This window comes from Enoplosus armatus, chromosome 6 (assembly GCF_043641665.1).
Source record: "Enoplosus armatus isolate fEnoArm2 chromosome 6, fEnoArm2.hap1, whole genome shotgun sequence".
NCBI classification, from domain to species: domain Eukaryota; kingdom Metazoa; phylum Chordata; class Actinopteri; order Centrarchiformes; family Enoplosidae; genus Enoplosus; species Enoplosus armatus.
The window spans coordinates 358,692-376,759 of record NC_092185.1 but is presented as its reverse complement, the minus strand read 5'-3'; the positions used below and the strand labels follow the sequence as shown (position 1 = coordinate 376,759).

Sequence of the window (18,068 nt, the reverse complement as noted above, 5' to 3'; positions counted from 1 at the left end):
GCATATTTGGGGCTGGGGTGATATTTGAGCCCCCATCTATATTGTGGATGTTTTATAAGAACTGGATACTGGACTCAAAGATGCCTTCCACTCACTTGAATGAAAATTGGAAAAACGTTTTCTAGCTTCCAGGTTTGTTTCGGTGTTGTGTGGCCCTCTGCACATGATCAGTAGCGCTTCTCTGTGAACGTTTTTTACAAATATAAAACCGTCATGGATTGATAACGGAGCTTGTTCTGTCAACAGACGTCTCCTTTATAATGGAGGTCTGTGGACAAAATTACTTTTGGGCTGCAGCGAATTTAGTTTAGTTGCAGTTCCGTGAATGACCACTGGCTGAGTGGAGGCAACAAAAGCAGCTTCTTATTTCTAGTCAACAACAGTCCATTTTACTGAAATGAAAACCTTCACATTCTTCTCATTTTCCTCCACATTTCTGTCACAATAATTCGTAGATTTTAAAACAGATTCTGGTCTTGACTCAGTATTGACCAACTGTGTAGTTACTGTGTTTTACGTTCTATTTACATTTTAAAAAGAGAAGTTATCAGTAATGATCAAGAACATGTAATTAATCATATTTGTTATGAACATGTGATCATGGCAGTGTTTGAGCTTGTTGTGTCTGTTGAAACAATGAGCATGAACTGACCTTCAGGAGAAAGATGGATGTCTGCCGGCTGCTCCTCAACCTCCTCATCCTTTACACTTTATAAAGAGAGAGGAGGTCCCTCCTCCCAGAGGAGCTTTGCATAGAGACGTGGGGCTCCATTTGTTTGTGGACTCCTTGTTGTGACTGTGAAACATTTTCCAGCATGCAAATGTCTCTGGAAAATTTGCACTTGCGGGCGAACACCTGACATTTTCGTGTGTGGGCGCAGGGGGGGGGGGGATTGGGTCCTGCTGAAGACTTGAATCTTTAAAAAAAAACACCTCACAAATATAAACTTAAATTTTCATAATAGACTGAGCAATCACAAACATCTGGCCTGCCTCCAAACCCTCCTCCAGCACTAAAGCCCACTGATGAACATGTTACAGTACAGAGTAGGTCTACACCTGCCCCATATGAAAAGTGCCCTGAGATCACCTCCGTTATGATCTGGAGCTAAATTAATTTATTAATTTGGATATCTGGTCTGTTTCATCTGTACAAGAAGTGTAAAAGACTCTTTGGTTCTCAGAAGATAGAATTAGTGTGTTCAGTGAACTTTAGGGGAGCTGGTAGGTGGATTCTGTTGATTAGTCCTTTTTAACCATGAAACTACAGGAGCTGACCGTTAGGCAGGCAGACAGACAGGAGGTCAGACAGGAAGACAGACAGACAGGAGGTCAGACAGGCAGACGGGAAGTCAGACAGACAGACAGGAGGTCAGACAGGCAGACAGGAGGTCGGACAGACAGACAGACAGACAGACAGACAGACAGGAGGTCAGACAGGCAGGCAGACAGACGGACAGGCAGGAGGTCAGACAGACAGGTTCTGCTGTAACACTCTTTCTGTTTTGCTGTCTCAGTGTGACTCTTCGACAGCAGCTCAAACTGCATCCTATAGTTGAATCAACGCAACTCTGAAACAAACCGAACATTCAAAGAACAAAAAGAGTTTGTGTCGTCGTCATGAATTAATTTATTCACAAGAGTTCCATCACAGGCTTCATCAGACTGCTTTCACAATAATGTTACACACAAAGAACAATAAGTGGGTTGGGGGGGGGTCTGATCGTCCCGGCCTTCATGCTGAGATAAAGACCTGGAATCACCTCCATCACAGAATAACTGAACTGAAGCAACATGGTTTCTCTTGTATAAAGGCGTCCTTTATAAACTGCATTATCACACCAAAAAGGAAGGACACACACCAGCAGCGCTTCACAACCTGTAGTTCTTATTAACTGCTAATAACTGATCAATAAAGCATTAGTGAATAAAACGTTTAATGTCAAACCCTTTACAACATTCATGTTATATGTTACTGAGAGGCTGTTACAGGTGGCTCATGTGTCACTGATGTTTTCAACCAATCAGAGCTCAGCGGTGAAACAGGTGTCGGCTTCAGATGCCCATGTAGGTGTTCATCTTCCCCAGAGCGTCACACACGGTGGTGAGGTCGCTGCGTAGGTCCTGGACCACGTTCTCGATGCTGCGGGTGTCTTTGAGCAGGTCGATGCTCTGAGTGTACGGGTTGTAGTACACTGAGAACGGCCTCTTTATTGTCTTAGCAAAGTCCCTGTGAGAGACAGGACGCCATCAGCAGGACACATTCAGCGGGAGGACCTCATCTGAATTTTATGACATTATTTGGCCTCAGTCTCTGGAAGCAGTTTGAGGTTCGAGGACACGTTTAGACCTTTTTCACTACAGGAACTTCAGGTGAACCCTGTCTCTGCTTCTGCTTTTGTTCCCACTTTGAACCTAAACCTGGTCTCTGGTCAGGAGGTGACACTAAATCCAAGTTCAGTACTTTCAGGGGGCGAAATGAAACAGCTGTTTCAGATTGTTCTGCAGTGTTGGGAGTGTTGGAAGAACATTAAAGGTTTAATTACATTTCCCAGTAACGTCCAGGTACCGCTGGTATTAAAAAGGAGCAGCAGGAGAGAGACGACAGTCGGCTGATCTGGAGTCAGACTCTGTTTAGTCCTTCCGTTAATTTAACCGTACTGATGTTTAAAAGTCACCACATGTAAATATAAAAGATCTGTTGTCTGTCTCACAGATGAACTGAACTCGTTCTGGTTTGTAAAACAAGGCAGAACCTAAAACCAAGACCTTCCAGGTTCTGGTTCTGAGAAGCTCCAGTTTGTTAAGTTCCTGTAGTGGAAATCGAAACCACGACCCCGTGATCATCTGTGATCATCTGAACTCCAGAGAGGAGCTTCAACTTTCAGACACAAGTTTATACAGAATCAGCTGATCAGTGTTGCTCTGCAGTTTAAATCTGGATCACATGACTTCATGTTAAACTCAGAACTGGAAGATGATCTGCGGTTGGTTTGGGTTTTACACAGAAAGATAACATTTTAAGGTAATAAACAAGATTAAACTGTTTTACTTCATGTTTCTGGTCCGAAGGTCACAAAAAACTTCTACAGGTTCCAGATCAAAAAGCAAACTGGAGGCAGAAGGCAGTGGTGTGTTAAATATATTATATTTAACTATAGTGTCCTCCAGCTCTGCTCTGATTGGTCCAGTCTGGTCTGCAGCCTGGAGAGCGAGTTATTAATAATCCTAATGTTCATAAACGTACTTAATGACTTGTTGCAGGTCACATGTTGGGTGGATCTGAATGTGAAACGTGTGCTGATGCTCGTTGTTCACCTCATCTTCTCTTTGGCCTCCTCGAAGCTGTCGGACACAAAGTAAACTTCCTGGAAGGTGGTGATGAGACACTCCTGGTTGCAGGTCGTCCTCGGGTCAAACATCTTCACGCAGGCCTGATCAGACAGGGCATGCTGGGAAAAAACAATTAGTCAGTGAAACCATTAATCAGCCACAGAAACTTCAGAATCAGTAAATCACTTCTGGAAAGTAATACGTTTATTTTCTTGTTTTGATATTATTTTTCACTAAAATATATGTTTTCACTGTGAAGTTGTGCTTCATAAATAAAGTATTTATTTATTTATTTATTTATTTATTTAAAATACCTTCACTGCTGCTGTTCTCTGTTTTATTTCTCAGTGAACTGAGTCTTTGGGTTATACACTGAAAGATGTGAATATAATAATATTAATATCTGGGAAATAATAAATGATGGATCAATTTATATGAAAGTAATGGGCAGATTCATCGATGAATAATACATTGTTTGTTGCAGTCATTGTGTAGGAGGTGTCCATACAACTCGTGTGTGTGTGTGTGCGTGTGTGTAGACATGTATTACTATAGTTATGGGGACATAAATCTGTTTACACCGTCACATTGTGGGGACTTGCCTTCCTTTTGGGGACAAAACACCAGTCCCCCTAACTTATATTGTTACATGTTAGGGTGAAGACTTGGTTTAAGGTTAGAGTTAGCCTCCAGGAAATTAGTGTAAGTTTATGTAATGTCCTCTGAAGTGATGCAAACATGACTGACTGTGTGTGTGTGTGTGTGTGTGTGTGTGTGTTACCCTCAGCTCCCCAATAGACGACAGTAAACCGGCTCCATAAGCTCTCAGCTGACCGTCCTGTTTGCAGAGTCCGAACTCAATGGTGAAGAAGTAACACTGTTTAAAACACACGACACGGTCATCGGTGAGTCTGGACCACAAGCTTGGGCCGTGTGAGCCTGGACCACAAATATGGACCGTGTGAGTCTGGACCACAAGCCAGGACCGCGCCCTAGAGTCGGGGGCCGTTTTTCGGTGTTTATTGTTTTAAAGGGAACTGATTCGTCTACATGCTAGCAGCACTGTGACTGACACTCTCTTTAAATGCTAACATGCTGATGTTTAGTAGGTATAATGTTTACCAGCTTGTTAGCATGCTAACATTAGCTAACTAACAGTGAACACAACTCAGCACAGTATTTTAAAATCACAGCGATCAGTGACACAGAGACATCAAATCCAGAAAGATCCTTTAAGACACAAACTGTCTTTGGTCCCAAAACCAGGAGAGACTTTAAGAATCTGACATCATGTTTACTGTATTTCATGACAAACATCTGTAATCGTGTTTAGTTTGGACTTGAATGTGGCATTCAGCAGATGTGTTTAGTTCTTCTACATGTGTGTCTTGTCTTGGCCTTTGATCCCTCTAGAGACACTGGACATGTTGGGTCCTCCAGGTGAGGAGCTGTAAATAATAACAGTGTGTGTGTAATGATCACTGTGACCTCTTGGAGGTGCTAGAGGAGCTTCAACACATCTGTAACTGAGGAGAGTCGCATGTTTTCTTCAGTTTGCCATTCTGATGATTAAGGCCAGTAATGATTATTATCACTCACTGTGGCCAGTTTCTGTACGTCCTCATCAGATGCTCCCAGAGAAGCCAAACCAATCTCCTGAGAGAACTGAGCGAACTTCGGGTCAGCGAGCAGAGGCACATGACCCAGCAGCTCATGACATGTGTCCCTGAAAGCAAAACAGTTCAGTTCAGTAACGTTCATACACACCAAGAAGCTCTTATTGAGAAAAGTCTAACAAACTGAACGAGGATCAGTCTGTTTCATAAAGACATCAAACAATGATCACATCATCAGAGAAGAAAACAGACATGTGAAGACCAGCAGTCTGGGTTTGATTATTATACACGTCCCTAGATGGACCTTTAAAACTCATAAAACTCAACAATGGATCCACAAGAGACACAAACTCAACAATGGATCCACAAGAGACACAAACTCAAGAGAGACACAAACACAACGGATCCACAAGAGACAAAAACTCAAGAGAGACACAAACACACCGGATCCACAAGAGACAAAAACTCAACAAATCCACAAGAGACACAAACACAACAGATCCACAAGAGACATAAACTCAACAGATCCACAAGAGACAACAGAGACACAAACACAACAGATCCACAAGAGACACAAACTCAACAGATCCACAAGAGACAGAGACACAAACACAACAGATCCACAAGAGACACAAACTCAACAGATCCACAAGAGACACAAACTCAACGGATCCACAAGAGACAGAGACACAAACACAAACACAACAGATCCACAAGAGACACAAACTCAATAATGGATCCACAAGAGACACAAACTCAACAATGAATCCACAAGAGACACAAACACAACAAATCCACAAGAGACACAAACTCAACAACGGATCCACAAGAGACACAAACTCAACAATGAATCCACAAGAGACACAAACACAACAGATCCACAAGAGACACAAACTCAACAACGGACCCACACGAGACACAAACACAAAAGATCCACAAGAGACACAAACACAACAACGGATCAACATGAGACACAAACTGAACAACAGATCCACAAGAGACACAAACACAACAACGGATCCACAAGAGACAAAAACTCAACAGATCCACAAGAGACATAAACACGACGGATCCACGAGAGACACAAACACAACGGATCCACAAGAGACACAAACACAACAACGGATCCACAAGAGACAAAAACTCAACAGATCCACAAGAGACATAAACACGACGGCTCCACGAGAGACACAAACACAACGGATCCACAAGAGACACAAACACAACAACGGATCCACAAGAGACACAAACACAACAAAGGATCCACAAGAGACACAAACTGAACAACAGATCCACAAGAGACACAAACACAACAACAGATCCACAAGAGACACAAACTGAACGACAGATCCACAAGAGACACAAACTCAACGGATCCACAAGAGACACAAACACAACAACGGATCCACAAGAGACACAAACTGAACAACAGATCCACAAGAGACATAAACACGACGGCTCCACGAGAGACACAAACACAACGGATCCACAAGAGACACAAACACAACAACGGATCCACAAGAGACACAAACACAACAACGGATCCACAAGAGACACAAACTGAACAACAGATCCACAAGAGACACAAACACAACAACAGATCCACAAGAGACACAAACTGAACGACAGATCCACAAGAGACACAAACTCAACGGATCCACAAGAGACACAAACACAACAACGGATCCACAAGAGACACAAACTGAACAACAGATCCACAAGAGACACAAACTCAACGGATCCACAAGAGACACAAACACAACAACGGATCCACAAGAGACACAACCTGAACAACAGATCCACAAGAGACACAAACTGAACAACAGATCCACAAGAGACACAAACTCCACAACAGATCCACAAGAGACACAAACTGAACAACAGATCCACAAGAGACACAAACTCAATGGATCCACAAGAGACACAAACACAACAACGGATCCACAAGAGACACAAACTGAACAACAGATCCACAAGAGACACAAACACAACAACGGATCCACAAGAGACACAAACTGAACAACAGATCCATGAGAGACACAAACTCAACAGATCCACAAGAGACACAAACACAACAACGGATCAACATGAGACACAAACTGAACAACACATCCACAAGAGACACAAACTGAACAACAGATCCACAAGAGACACAAACTCCACAACAGATCCACAAGAGACACAAACTGAACAACAGATCCACAAGAGACACAAACTCAATGGATCCACAAGAGACACAAACACAACAACGGATCCACAAGAGACACAAACTGAACAACAGATCCACAAGAGACACAAACACAACAACGGATCCACAAGAGACACAAACTGAACAACAGATCCATGAGAGACACAAACTCAACAGATCCACAAGAGACACAAACACAACAACGGATCAACATGAGACACAAACTGAACAACACATCCACAAGAGACACAAACTCAACAGATCCACAAGAGACACAAACTCAGTAGATCCACAAGAGACACAAACTAATACAATAAAGCACCATAGAATAAGAAGCACTAGATTGTTCTGCCTCACAAAGAGAAGTCTGACTGGTTCAACTGGGGATTTGCATGATGATGTGTGTGTGAAGTGGATCACAGGTGTACTCACGGTTCAGGTGTGTAGAGCGGGTCAGTGCTGTGACGAACATACTGAGTACAGTTAAACACTCTGTAGGCCAAACCAGCCAGGAAATCTCTGGGAGACAGATAACCTGCAACTGGTCGAACTGTGAAACCAGACCTCTCTGAAACACACAGGCCAACTCGTCAAATACTGTTAGATAGTATGTAGAGTATATAGTATATAGGATATATTATGTATTACATATTAAATAGCTATACTTATCATATCATATATATCATATAGTGTATATTATACAGTGCTTAACAAATTTATTAGACCACCACCCAGTGTAAGGTGTTTGCCACCGCTGCCCTAAATTAACAGTATTGCTGATTACCAAAATATTTGATGTTTCTGTAATGGTTAATCCACCAGTATGTGCAAGCCAAGCTCTTTAATCAAAATGATCTCTTTAATGCTAAAATATAATTATTGTTGTTATCCATGAATTCTCAAATTTACTGTTTTACAAAAAAGCAGAAAAAAATAGAAAAGTACATTATTATTTTTTGATTGAGATGCCAAATTACAGTTATTTACTTGCATTCCTGAACAGAAAAAATTGTTTTGTGGTTGAAAGAATGCAAGCTGTTATCAGGGCCAAAGGAGGTCGTACAAAATATTAAGATTTTTGGTTAATATATGTGAATAAGGACTATTTAGTTGTTCCAGTTTGTTATTTGCCTAATAAATAACAATACAATTTTTAGTTTGAAACAAGTTTTTGACAGATTTCTAAAATATTTGTGTTTTCTCATTTTTATGACAGGTGGTCTAATAATTTGTTAAGCACTGTATATTATATAGTTATATATAGTTGGAGTGAAACCTCTGAGAAACAGGGAGACGTCCTCCAGCTGTGGGATGTTGTCGTCTTGGTAACCGCAGTGTTTGCTGAGCAGTGGCAGGTTCTTCAGGTATTCTCTGCAGGCGTGAGTCGGGTACAGTTTGGTCAGTTCTCTGAAGACGACCCCCCACGTCCTGATCTCCTCCAGGGTGTACTCAATACGAGGGATGGGCTGCCCGCTGGGGAGGAGACAGACGGACATCAGGCTCATGTTAAAGTTTAGGAGTAGTTTAGGAGTAGACATATGTACTTTGAACTGGTCCTTTCCAAGCTAAACATTGAACATTCAGAAAGAGACATGATGATACTTACAATTTATAATTCATGGCCACCTCCACAAAGTATTTCCTCCTCTGACGGTAAACATCGTCCTTGAAGCCCTGACAGGAAGGAAGAAGTCCAGAGGAGTAAAACACTTCAATACGTTCACATGTTAAACACACTGTTTACACACACTTCTTATTTTATAGGAGTATAGATGTCAACTCTTTGAATACTTTTACAAAATATATAAAAGTAAATAAATCAAAAGTTTCAGAATGTTTTCAATGTTAGGAAATTAAAGTATATTATACTGGATGCATTGTACTGGATGGTACTGTGTTGAATTTCTACTGTATGGTACTGTGTTGTATTTGTACTGTATTGAATTTGCACTGTATGGTGTTGTTTTGAATTTGCACTGTATGGTGTTGTGTTGTATTTGTACTGTATGGTACTGTGTTATATTTGTACTGTATTGAATTTGTAGTGTATGGTACTGTGTTGGATTTGTACTGTCTGGTACAGTGTTATATTTGTACTGTATTGAATTTGTACTGCATGGTACTGTGTTGTATTTGTACTGTATGGTACTGTGTTGTAGTTGTTGTGTATTGAATTTGTACTGTATGGTACTGTGTAATATTTGTACTGCATAGTACTGTGTTGTATTTGTACTGTATTGAATTTGTACTGTATGGTACTGTGTTGTATTTGTACTGTATTGAATTTGTACTGTATGGTGCTGTGTTGTATTTGTACTGTATGGTACTGTGTTGTATTTGTACTGTATTGAATTTGTACTGTATGGTGCTGTGTTGTATTTGTACTGTATGGTACTGTGTTGTATTTGTACTGTATTTGTACTGTGTTATATTTGTACTGTATGGTACTGTGTTGTATTTTTAGTGTATTGAATTTGTACTGTATGGTGCTGTGTTGTATTTGTACTGTATGGTGCTGTGTTGTATTTGTACTGTATTGAATTTGTACTGTATGGTACTGTGTTGTACTTGTACTGCATTGAATTTGTACTGTATTGAATTTGTACTGTATGGTACTGTGTTGTATTCGTACTATATTGAATTTGTACTGTGTGGTACTGTGTTGTACTTGTACTGTATTGAATTTGTACTGTATGGTACTGTGTAGCATTTGTACTGTATTGAATTTGTATTGTATGGTACTGTGTTGTATTTGTACTGTATTGAATTTGTACTGTATGGTAATGTGTAGTATTTGTACTGTATTGAATTTGTACTGTATAGTACTGTGTTGTACTTGTACTGTACTGAAGTTGTACTGTATGGTACTGTGTTGTACTTGTACTTTATTGAATTTGTACTGTATTGACAATGTGTTCCATGTTGTGTGTCTGCAGCTCGTCGTGCAGCTCTTCTGCCCTCTGGTGGACACAACGTGAAAGAGGCGCCTTTAAAGGAGAAACATGTTTTACGTGATGAAGTAAAGAGTCGCTCTGGACCTGCTCTACGTGTCAGTCATAAGATGACTTTTGTCCTGATTTGGCGTGGTTGTGAATTGTATTGAATCTTACAGGATGGTCTGCGTCCAGTTCTGATCCGTACATCAATACTCGGTGAGAACACTGATCCAACTCAGAGATTTTCATCGGGAACCACGGAACATCATCTCCATCTGATTTGAACAAGAAGAGAAATAAAACTGCAGTTTGTTTGTTCGACTTCCTGTTAAGTTCTATATGAATACACTTTGATTCATTTAGCAGCATTTAATCCAAAAAGATGTGATATATAAAAGTCCTAAAACAATGACATGGAGATGATTATTCTAGCATCTGCCTTCAGTTGTTGTCCAGTAAATCTCTTCAGTGGAGAGGCAACACTTTATATTTGGATTCCGATTGTTAATCGTGAAATGAATTGATTTGATTGAAAACCTCAGAGTCTCGGCCCTCATCTGTGACTCATTCAGTGACCAGACGACTAATCAGAGCTCTGTTGGTGAGACGTTAACTGTGGACTGACTCATTGGAGTGACTGATTCAGTCACTGATTGGTTCATACTTCACTGGTAAAGCCAGGTGTTGTACCTGCCTCAGCTGACCAGACGTGTGCAGGTGTGTTGAAGGAGATGATGTTGACGTGGTCTTTGAGATGTTGCAGCAGCTCGTTGAACTCCTTCTTACTGCAGCTGCAGTCGGCAAAGATCTCCACCTCGTTCACGACTCGCCTCGACATCCGAGACTCGATGTGGTTCAAGTTCACTCGCTTCTCCTGCAGGATGAGGGGGGAGGACAGGGGAAGGGAGGAGAGGGGGAGGGAGGAAAGACAGAGACAGGTACACAAGGAAAGAAAACGTAATGAGGGGGAGGGAGGAAAGACAGAGGCAGGTACACAAGGAAAGAAAACGTAATGAGGGGGAGGGAGGAGAAAGAGAAAGTACACAGGAAAAGAAAGGAGAGGAGAGGAGAGGAGAGGAGGAGCAGGGCGGAGGATAGAGGAGAATAAAAGAAAGCAAAGATGTTACTATAATAAATCATCAGTGGACGTGAACCAGGAAACAGGATTCATCTTCTCACCTGGAAGAGTCTGAGAGCTTTGACCAGACAGCCCACCTCATTCTTCAGAGAAAACACCACCGCCGTCTTCCCAGAATCCTCAGCGCTCTCTTTGTCCGGCGTCTCGCTGATGGGACAGAAGGACGGACGCCTCGACTAGACGACAACGACAACAACAACAACAACAACAACACAGGAAACCACAGAGTGTAAACAGCTCTAGACTAAACCACATCCTCCTCAGGCCCCTTCTGAGTCTCACAGTCCAGGTCCTGCAGGTCACATGGTCTTCATAAGGAAAATACTGTTTTTAAAAATGATTCATATGTTAATAAAAGCTAATGTTGTCACCTCAGTTAGTTATTTAGTTAGGTCATTTGTCAGTTATGCCACGTTAGTTAGTGCTACATTAGTTCATTATTTATGCTACATTAGTTCATTATTTATGCTACATTAGTTAGTTAGTGCTACAGTAGTTCCTTAGTTTGTTATTTACGCTAGTTAGCTTGTTAGGTACGCTACATTAAAGAGGAAACACAGCATAAACGAACATAAATACAGAAAATATATCCAATCATTTATAAATAAAAAAGCTGTTTTAAATCTGTCTATGAATAACATCAATTATATTATTTAATATTTGTCTAGTATGTTATCTTATATTTTATTTAATTTTATCTTCTGTGTGTTTCTGTTCCTTTGTTTTCTTTTGTGTTTGTTAAGGAAAATGAATACATTCTATTATTATACTATTCTATTTATTTGTTATCTATGAATTGTATTTGTAAGTATTTGTAAGGGATCATGTACAATATCAGCTTTTTATCTTATATTTGAAGGTTTGTCCAAAGATTCTCCAGCCGTCCTCAACATGTGACAGAGTAGAACATGTGGACATGTGGGACAAAATCACAACATGCAGAAATTCAGAGACGGTTTCTAATTCGTCCAAAAGTTGCCAAGTTGTATTTAGTATTTTTTATAAATATCATGTTTTGGATTCGTGTTATTATGAGTCATTGATGGTTGCTTTAATCATGTTTCACTGTGGGACAAACAGACGCTGCAAAATTCAGATCTGAACTATGAAATGATTTTTCTAGGTTTTACAGGGTTTTCTTTTTCTTATCCCATCAGAGGTGGAGGACTGACGCTCTGATCTCTAAAGATTAAGACAAACATGGAGCTGATATATGGAGAAGCCTCAGCATGGCTCATTATTATCTCATGTTGACTGTGTATCAGTTCCTCTTTATCGCTCTTCAAACAAAACATGAAACAACCTCAGAACATTAACAGGCATCTGTCAGCTGTTACCGTCATGAAATAAAAATGTATTTGTGCGCAGCTGCTGAGGCTGATCAGTTCCCAGGAAACAGATGATGTGATGATGGTGTTCATCGTCAATAAGACTCTTCGTCACAGACTTTTCTAATTGTTCCTCTGCAAACATCCATCATGTTTCAACAGAACAAAGGAAAAGATGTTGACATCTGTCTTTTGTTGAAGAAATAAATGACTCCAGTCTTCCATCAGCAGATTGACTTGTTTGTGGTCTACAGGGACGAGGACGTTTGTTTGAGGTGAATTTCTCTGTTTATTTTTTATTGAAGTGAACTGAAGATGATCCAGGTTCAGCCGAACAATCTGCTTTTATTTACTAAGTTGTGCTTTTCTTTAATGCACTTTAGATACCCCTGTGCAGTCTAGTACAGTCCAATATTCATGAATCTTCTGTTCATTCAGGTCTGTTTTATCATGAGGTTGTAGATAGTGATGGTGTTGTACTGGACTCCACATTCAGAGGGGTTCCTAATATTCTGAACACCTCGTGTGTTTAAACAGGGAGGACAAAAAAAGGTACAACAGCACCTTTAACTATGAGCTCAGCGATAAACACAGAATTTAATAATTGTACATTTATCCTCAGATTTAGTTTTCTGAGATGAACATACAAGAGGAGGGATTTTGTTCCTGGCAGCAGACTGGAAGGCAAACAGCACCTGCAAAGCTTCAGGCAGGCAAGTCGCTCATCCTCTGCAGGGTCGCAGGCTGCTAGAGCCGATCAGCTTTTCTTTTTCATTTTCCAATTTAGTAAAATGAAAAATCCTTTTTTGAACTGATTTGTCAATAAAAATAAAACAAATATTTGATTGGATGTCACATCATCCTGCAACCTTTAACTGATATGCTGTATGTTGTGAAAACTTCTTCCATTGTCTATAAAAACAGTTCCCAATTCATTTTCTGTTGATCAACAATAGTAGTAGTGTAAAATACTCAAGTATTTCAAACTTGTACTAAATAAATGTACCTACTTTTCATCACTGCCCAAAATCCACTAAATCATACAAAGAAAGAAAGAATCTGAGAAAATCAAGTATTCAACTGAACTAAACAGCTCAAGCAGAGGATGAGGAGGATGAAGAGCAGTTCTCTCACCATCTGCCCCCCGGTGTGGCGCTGCTGCTGGTGGTCGAACATGGCTGAGTCCAGCGACAGCCCTCTTCTGGCCCAGTACTTGCTGGAGAACATCATCATGGCCGGCTGCATCCTGGGCACTGGCTCCGGGCCGTCCTTCATCACATGGGACGAGGCCATGGGGAACCAGTGGGTGTACGAGTACCAGGGCTCCAGCCTGATCTGCTCTGCTGCTCCTCACACTGAGACACTCACACAGAGACTCTGACGGTCCCACGCCAGCCCAACGCCAGCCCACCTCCACTTAAAAACTGACGGGGGGGGGGGGGGGGGGTTGTTGATGCTCCTCCTCCAAAGAATAGATCTTTCTCTCTAGTAAAATTATCTTCCTCTTTAACAAAAAGGATCTTCCTCTGTAACCAAAAGGATCTTCTCTGTCAGTGAAAGGAGATCTTCCTCTTTAACAAAAAGGATCTCCTCTGTAACAAAAAGGATCTTCTCTGTAACAAAAAGGATCTTCCTCTTTAACAAAAAGGATCTTCTCTGTAACAAAAAGGATCTTCTCTGTAATAAAAAGAATCTTCCTCTAACAAAAAGGATCTTCTCTGTAAGTAAAAGGATCTTCCTCTTTAACAAAAAGGATCTTCCTCTGTAACCAAAAGGATCTTCTCTGTCAGTGAAAGGATCTTCCTCTTTAACAAAAAGGATCTTCCTCTTTAACAAAAAGGATCTTCTCTGTAACAAAAAGGATCTTCCTCTTTAATAAAAAGAATCTTCCTCTAACAAAAAGGATCTTCTCTGTAAGTAAAAGGATCTTCCTCTTTAACAAAAAGGTTCTTCCTCTAACAAAAAGAATCTTCCTCTTTAACAAAAAGGATCTTCCTCTTTAACAAAAAGAATCTTCCTCTTTAACAAAAAGAATATTCCTCTTTAACAAAAAGGATCTTCCTCTTTAACAAAAAGAATCTTCCTCTAACAAAAAGGATCTTCGCTGTAAGTAAAAGGATCTTCCTCTTTAACAAAAAGGATCTTCTCTGTAACAAAAAGGTTCTTCCTCTAACAAAAAGGATCTTCCTCTTTAATAAAAAGAATCTTCCTCTAACAAAAAGGATCTTCTCTGTAAGTAAAAGGATCTTCCTCTTTAACAAAAAGGATCTTCCTCTGTAACCAAAAGGATCTTCTCTGTCAGTGAAAGGATCTTCCTCTTTAACAAAAAGGATCTTCTCTGTAACAAAAAGGATCTTCCTCTAACCAAAAGGATCTTCTCTGTAACAAAAAGGATCTTCCTCTTTAACAAAAAGGATCTTCTCTGTAACAAAAAGGATCTTCCTCTTTAATAAAAATAATCTTCCTCTAACAAAAAGGATCTTCTCTGTAAGTAAAAGGATCTTCCTCTTTAACAAAAAGGTTCTTCCTCTAACAAAAAGAATCTTCCTCTTTAACAAAAAGGATCTTCCTCTTTAACAAAAAGAATATTCCTCTTTAACAAAAAGGATCTTCCTCTTTAACAAAAAGAATCTTCCTCTTTAACAAAAAGAATATTCCTCTTTAACAAAAAGGATCTTCCTCTTTAACAAAAAGAATCTTCCTCTTTAACAAAAAGAATCTTCCTCTAACAAAAAGGATCTTCCTCTTTAACAAAAAGAATCTTCCTCTTTAACAAAAAGAATCTTCCTCTAACAAAAAGGATCTTCTCTGTAAGTAAAAGGATCTTCCTCTTTAACAAAAAGGATCTTCTCTGTAACAAAAAGGTTCTTCCTCTAACAAAAAGAATCTTCCTCTTTAACAAAAAGAATCTTCCTCTAACAAAAAGAATCTTCTCGGTAAGTAAAAGGATCTTCCTCTTTAACAAAAAGAATCTTCCTCTAACAAAAAGGATCTTCCTCTAACAAAAAGAATCTTCCTCTTTAACAAAAAGGATCTTCCTCTTTAACAAAAAGAATCTTCCTCTTTAACAAAAAGAATCTTCCTCTAACAAAAAGGATCTTCCTCTTTAACAAAAAGAATCTTCCTCTTTAACAAAAAGAATCTTCCTCTAACAAAAAGGATCTTCTCTGTAAGTAAAAGGATCTTCCTCTTTAACAAAAAGGATCTTCTCTGTAACAAAAAGGTTCTTCCTCTAACATAAAGAATCTTCCTCTTTAACAAAAAGAATCTTCCTCTAACAAAAAGAATCTTCTCTGTAAGTAAAAGGATCTTCCTCTTTAACAAAAAGGATCTTCTCTGTAACAAAAAGGTTCTTCCTCTAACAAAAAGAATCTTCCTCTTTAACAAAAAGAATCTTCCTCTAACAAAAGGGATCTTCTCTGTAAGTAAAAGGATCTTCCTCTTTAACAAAAAGGATCTTCTCTGTAACAAAAAGGTTCTTCCTCCAACAAAAAGAATCTTCCTCTTTAACAAAAAGAATCTTCCTCTAACAAAAAGGATCTTCCTCTAACAAAAAGAATCTTCCTCTTTAACAAAAAGGATCTTCCTCTTTAACAAAAATAATCTTCCTCTTTAACAAAAAGAATATTCCTCTTTAACAAAAAGGATCTTCCTCTTTAACAAAAAGAATCCTCCTCTTTGACAAAAAGAATCTTCCTCTAACAAAAAGGATCTTCCTCTTTAACAAAAAGAATCTTCCTCTTTAACAAAAAGAATCTTCCTCTAACAAAAAGGATCTTCTCTGTAAGTAAAAGGATCTTCCTCTTTAACAAAAAGGATCTTCTCTGTAACAAAAAGGTTCTTCCTCTAACAAAAAGAATCTTCCTCTTTAACAAAAAGAATCTTCCTCTAACAAAAGGGATCTTCTCTGTAAGTAAAAGGATCTTCCTCTTTAACAAAAAGGATCTTCTCTGTAACAAAAAGGTTCTTCCTCTAACAAAAAGAATCTTCCTCTTTAACAAAAAGAATCTTCCTCTAACAAAAAGGATCTTCTCTGTAAGTAAAAGGATCTTCTTCTTTAACAAAAAGGATCTTCTCTTTAACAAAAAGGATCTTCTTCTTTAACAAAAAGGATCTTCTTCTTTAACAAAAATGATCTTCTCTGTAACAAAAAGGATCTTCATCTTTAACAAAAAGGATCTTCCACTGTAACAAAAAGGATCTTCCTCTTTAACAAAAAGGATCTTCTCTGTAACAAAAAGGATCTTCTCTGTAACAAAAAGGTTCTTCCTCTAACAAAAAGAATCTTCCTCTTTAACAAAAAGAATCTTCCTCTAACAAAAAGAATCTTCTCTGTAAGTAAAAGGATCTTCTCTTTAACAAAAAGGATCTTCTTCTTTAACAAAAAGGATCTTCTCTGTAACAAAAAGGATCTTCCTCTTTAACAAAAAGGATCTTCTCTGTAACAAAAAGGATCTTCCTCTTTAACAAAAAGGATCTTCTCTGTAACAAAAAGGATCTTCCTCTAACAAAAAGGATCTTCTCTGTAACAAAAAGGATCTTCCTCTAACAAAAAGGATCTTCTCTGTAAGTAAAAGGATCTTCCTCTTTAACAAAAAGGATCTTCTCTGTAACAAAAAGGTTCTTCCTCTAACAAAAAGAATCTTCCTCTTTAACAAAAAGAATCTTCCTCTAACAAAAAGAATCTTCTCTGTAAGTAAAAGGATCTTCTCTTTAACAAAAAGGATCTTCTTCTTTAACAAAAAGGATCTTCTCTGTAACAAAAAGGATCTTCCTCTTTAACAAAAAGGATCTTCCACTGTAACAAAAAGGATCTTCCTCTTTAACAAAAAGGATCTTCTCTGTAACAAAAAGGATCTTCCTCTAACAAAAAGGATCTTCTCTGTAACAAAAAGGATCTTCTCTGTAACAAAAAGGATCTTCCTCTTTAACAAAAAGGATCTTCTCTGTAACAAAAAGGATCTTCCTCTAACAAAAAGGATCTTCTCTGTAAGTAAAAGGATCTTCCTCTTTAACAAAAAGGATCTTCCTCTGTAACTCTGAGTCTGTCACTGGCAGAAACACTTTTACTGGACGGTCTCGGTTGCCTGTACGGATCATGTTGCAGCCAGGGCAGCTCATTCTCGTCTGAGAAGATCTACTGGACCAGTTCCAACACTTTTGGTAACTATTAGTCATTTAGACCCTTTTGTAAAAATAGGGCCTGGTTTTAAAAATACCGGAATTATACTTTAAGTTCAGCTGCTGTTACCATGGCAAAGAAGCCACTGAGTTGTAGCATGTGGAGCTAACAGTTAGCTCCACATGCTACATGAATCTCAGCCCCTCCAGGTGAGGTGCATTCTGGGTATTTTGACCCATATTGAGGACTAAAAGATGCTTTCTCTTTAAAATGTGTCTCCTGTGTGTCCACAACAATAAATAACTATTAAAAAGAACTCTTTAACAATGCAATGACAATTGATTAGTTGATCACCAGAAAATATATCTATTTTGATAATCAAGTAATCATTTTAGTCATTTTCAAGC

At 39.1% G+C, this 18,068-nt stretch overlaps 1 protein-coding gene across 2 annotated transcripts; it reads right to left on the bottom strand.

Annotated features, from left to right (window-relative positions):
* Window positions 1–2,055: 2,055 nt before the first annotated feature.
* tph2 (tryptophan hydroxylase 2 (tryptophan 5-monooxygenase)) lies at window positions 2,056–13,799 on the bottom strand. 2 transcript variants are annotated; one of them, XM_070906744.1, is made up of 11 exons: window positions 13,674–13,799; window positions 11,253–11,387; window positions 10,764–10,947; window positions 10,248–10,348; window positions 8,744–8,811; window positions 8,414–8,610; window positions 7,570–7,705; window positions 4,933–5,059; window positions 4,115–4,210; window positions 3,319–3,452; window positions 2,056–2,230 (listed from the first exon to the last, which is right to left on the bottom strand). In XM_070906744.1, the coding sequence occupies exons 1-11, from the start codon at window positions 13,782–13,784 to the stop codon at window positions 2,056–2,058; spliced, it is 1,464 nt and encodes a 487-aa protein (XP_070762845.1). In that variant the 5' UTR covers window positions 13,785–13,799. The 2 variants fall into 2 exon arrangements, with proteins under 2 accessions (XP_070762845.1, XP_070762846.1); XM_070906745.1 differs by having other exon boundaries at window positions 10,752–10,947; window positions 13,674–13,787.
* Between the last annotated feature and the right edge of the window lie 4,269 nt (window positions 13,800–18,068).

Excerpts from the sequence above, each read along its gene's own strand:
- tph2 (XM_070906745.1), bottom strand. The coding sequence starts at position 13,784 with ATGCAGCCGGCCATGATGATGTTCTCCAGCAAGTACTGGGCCAGAAGA. Across the intron at positions 11,388-13,673 it reads GCCACACCGGGGGGCAGATG|TCGAGGCGTCCGTCCTTCTG; the intron begins GTGAGAGAACTG and ends GTTGTCGTCTAG. Across the intron at positions 10,948-11,252 it reads AAGCTCTCAGACTCTTCCAG|GAGAAGCGAGTGAACTTGAA; the intron begins GTGAGAAGATGA and ends CTCATCCTGCAG.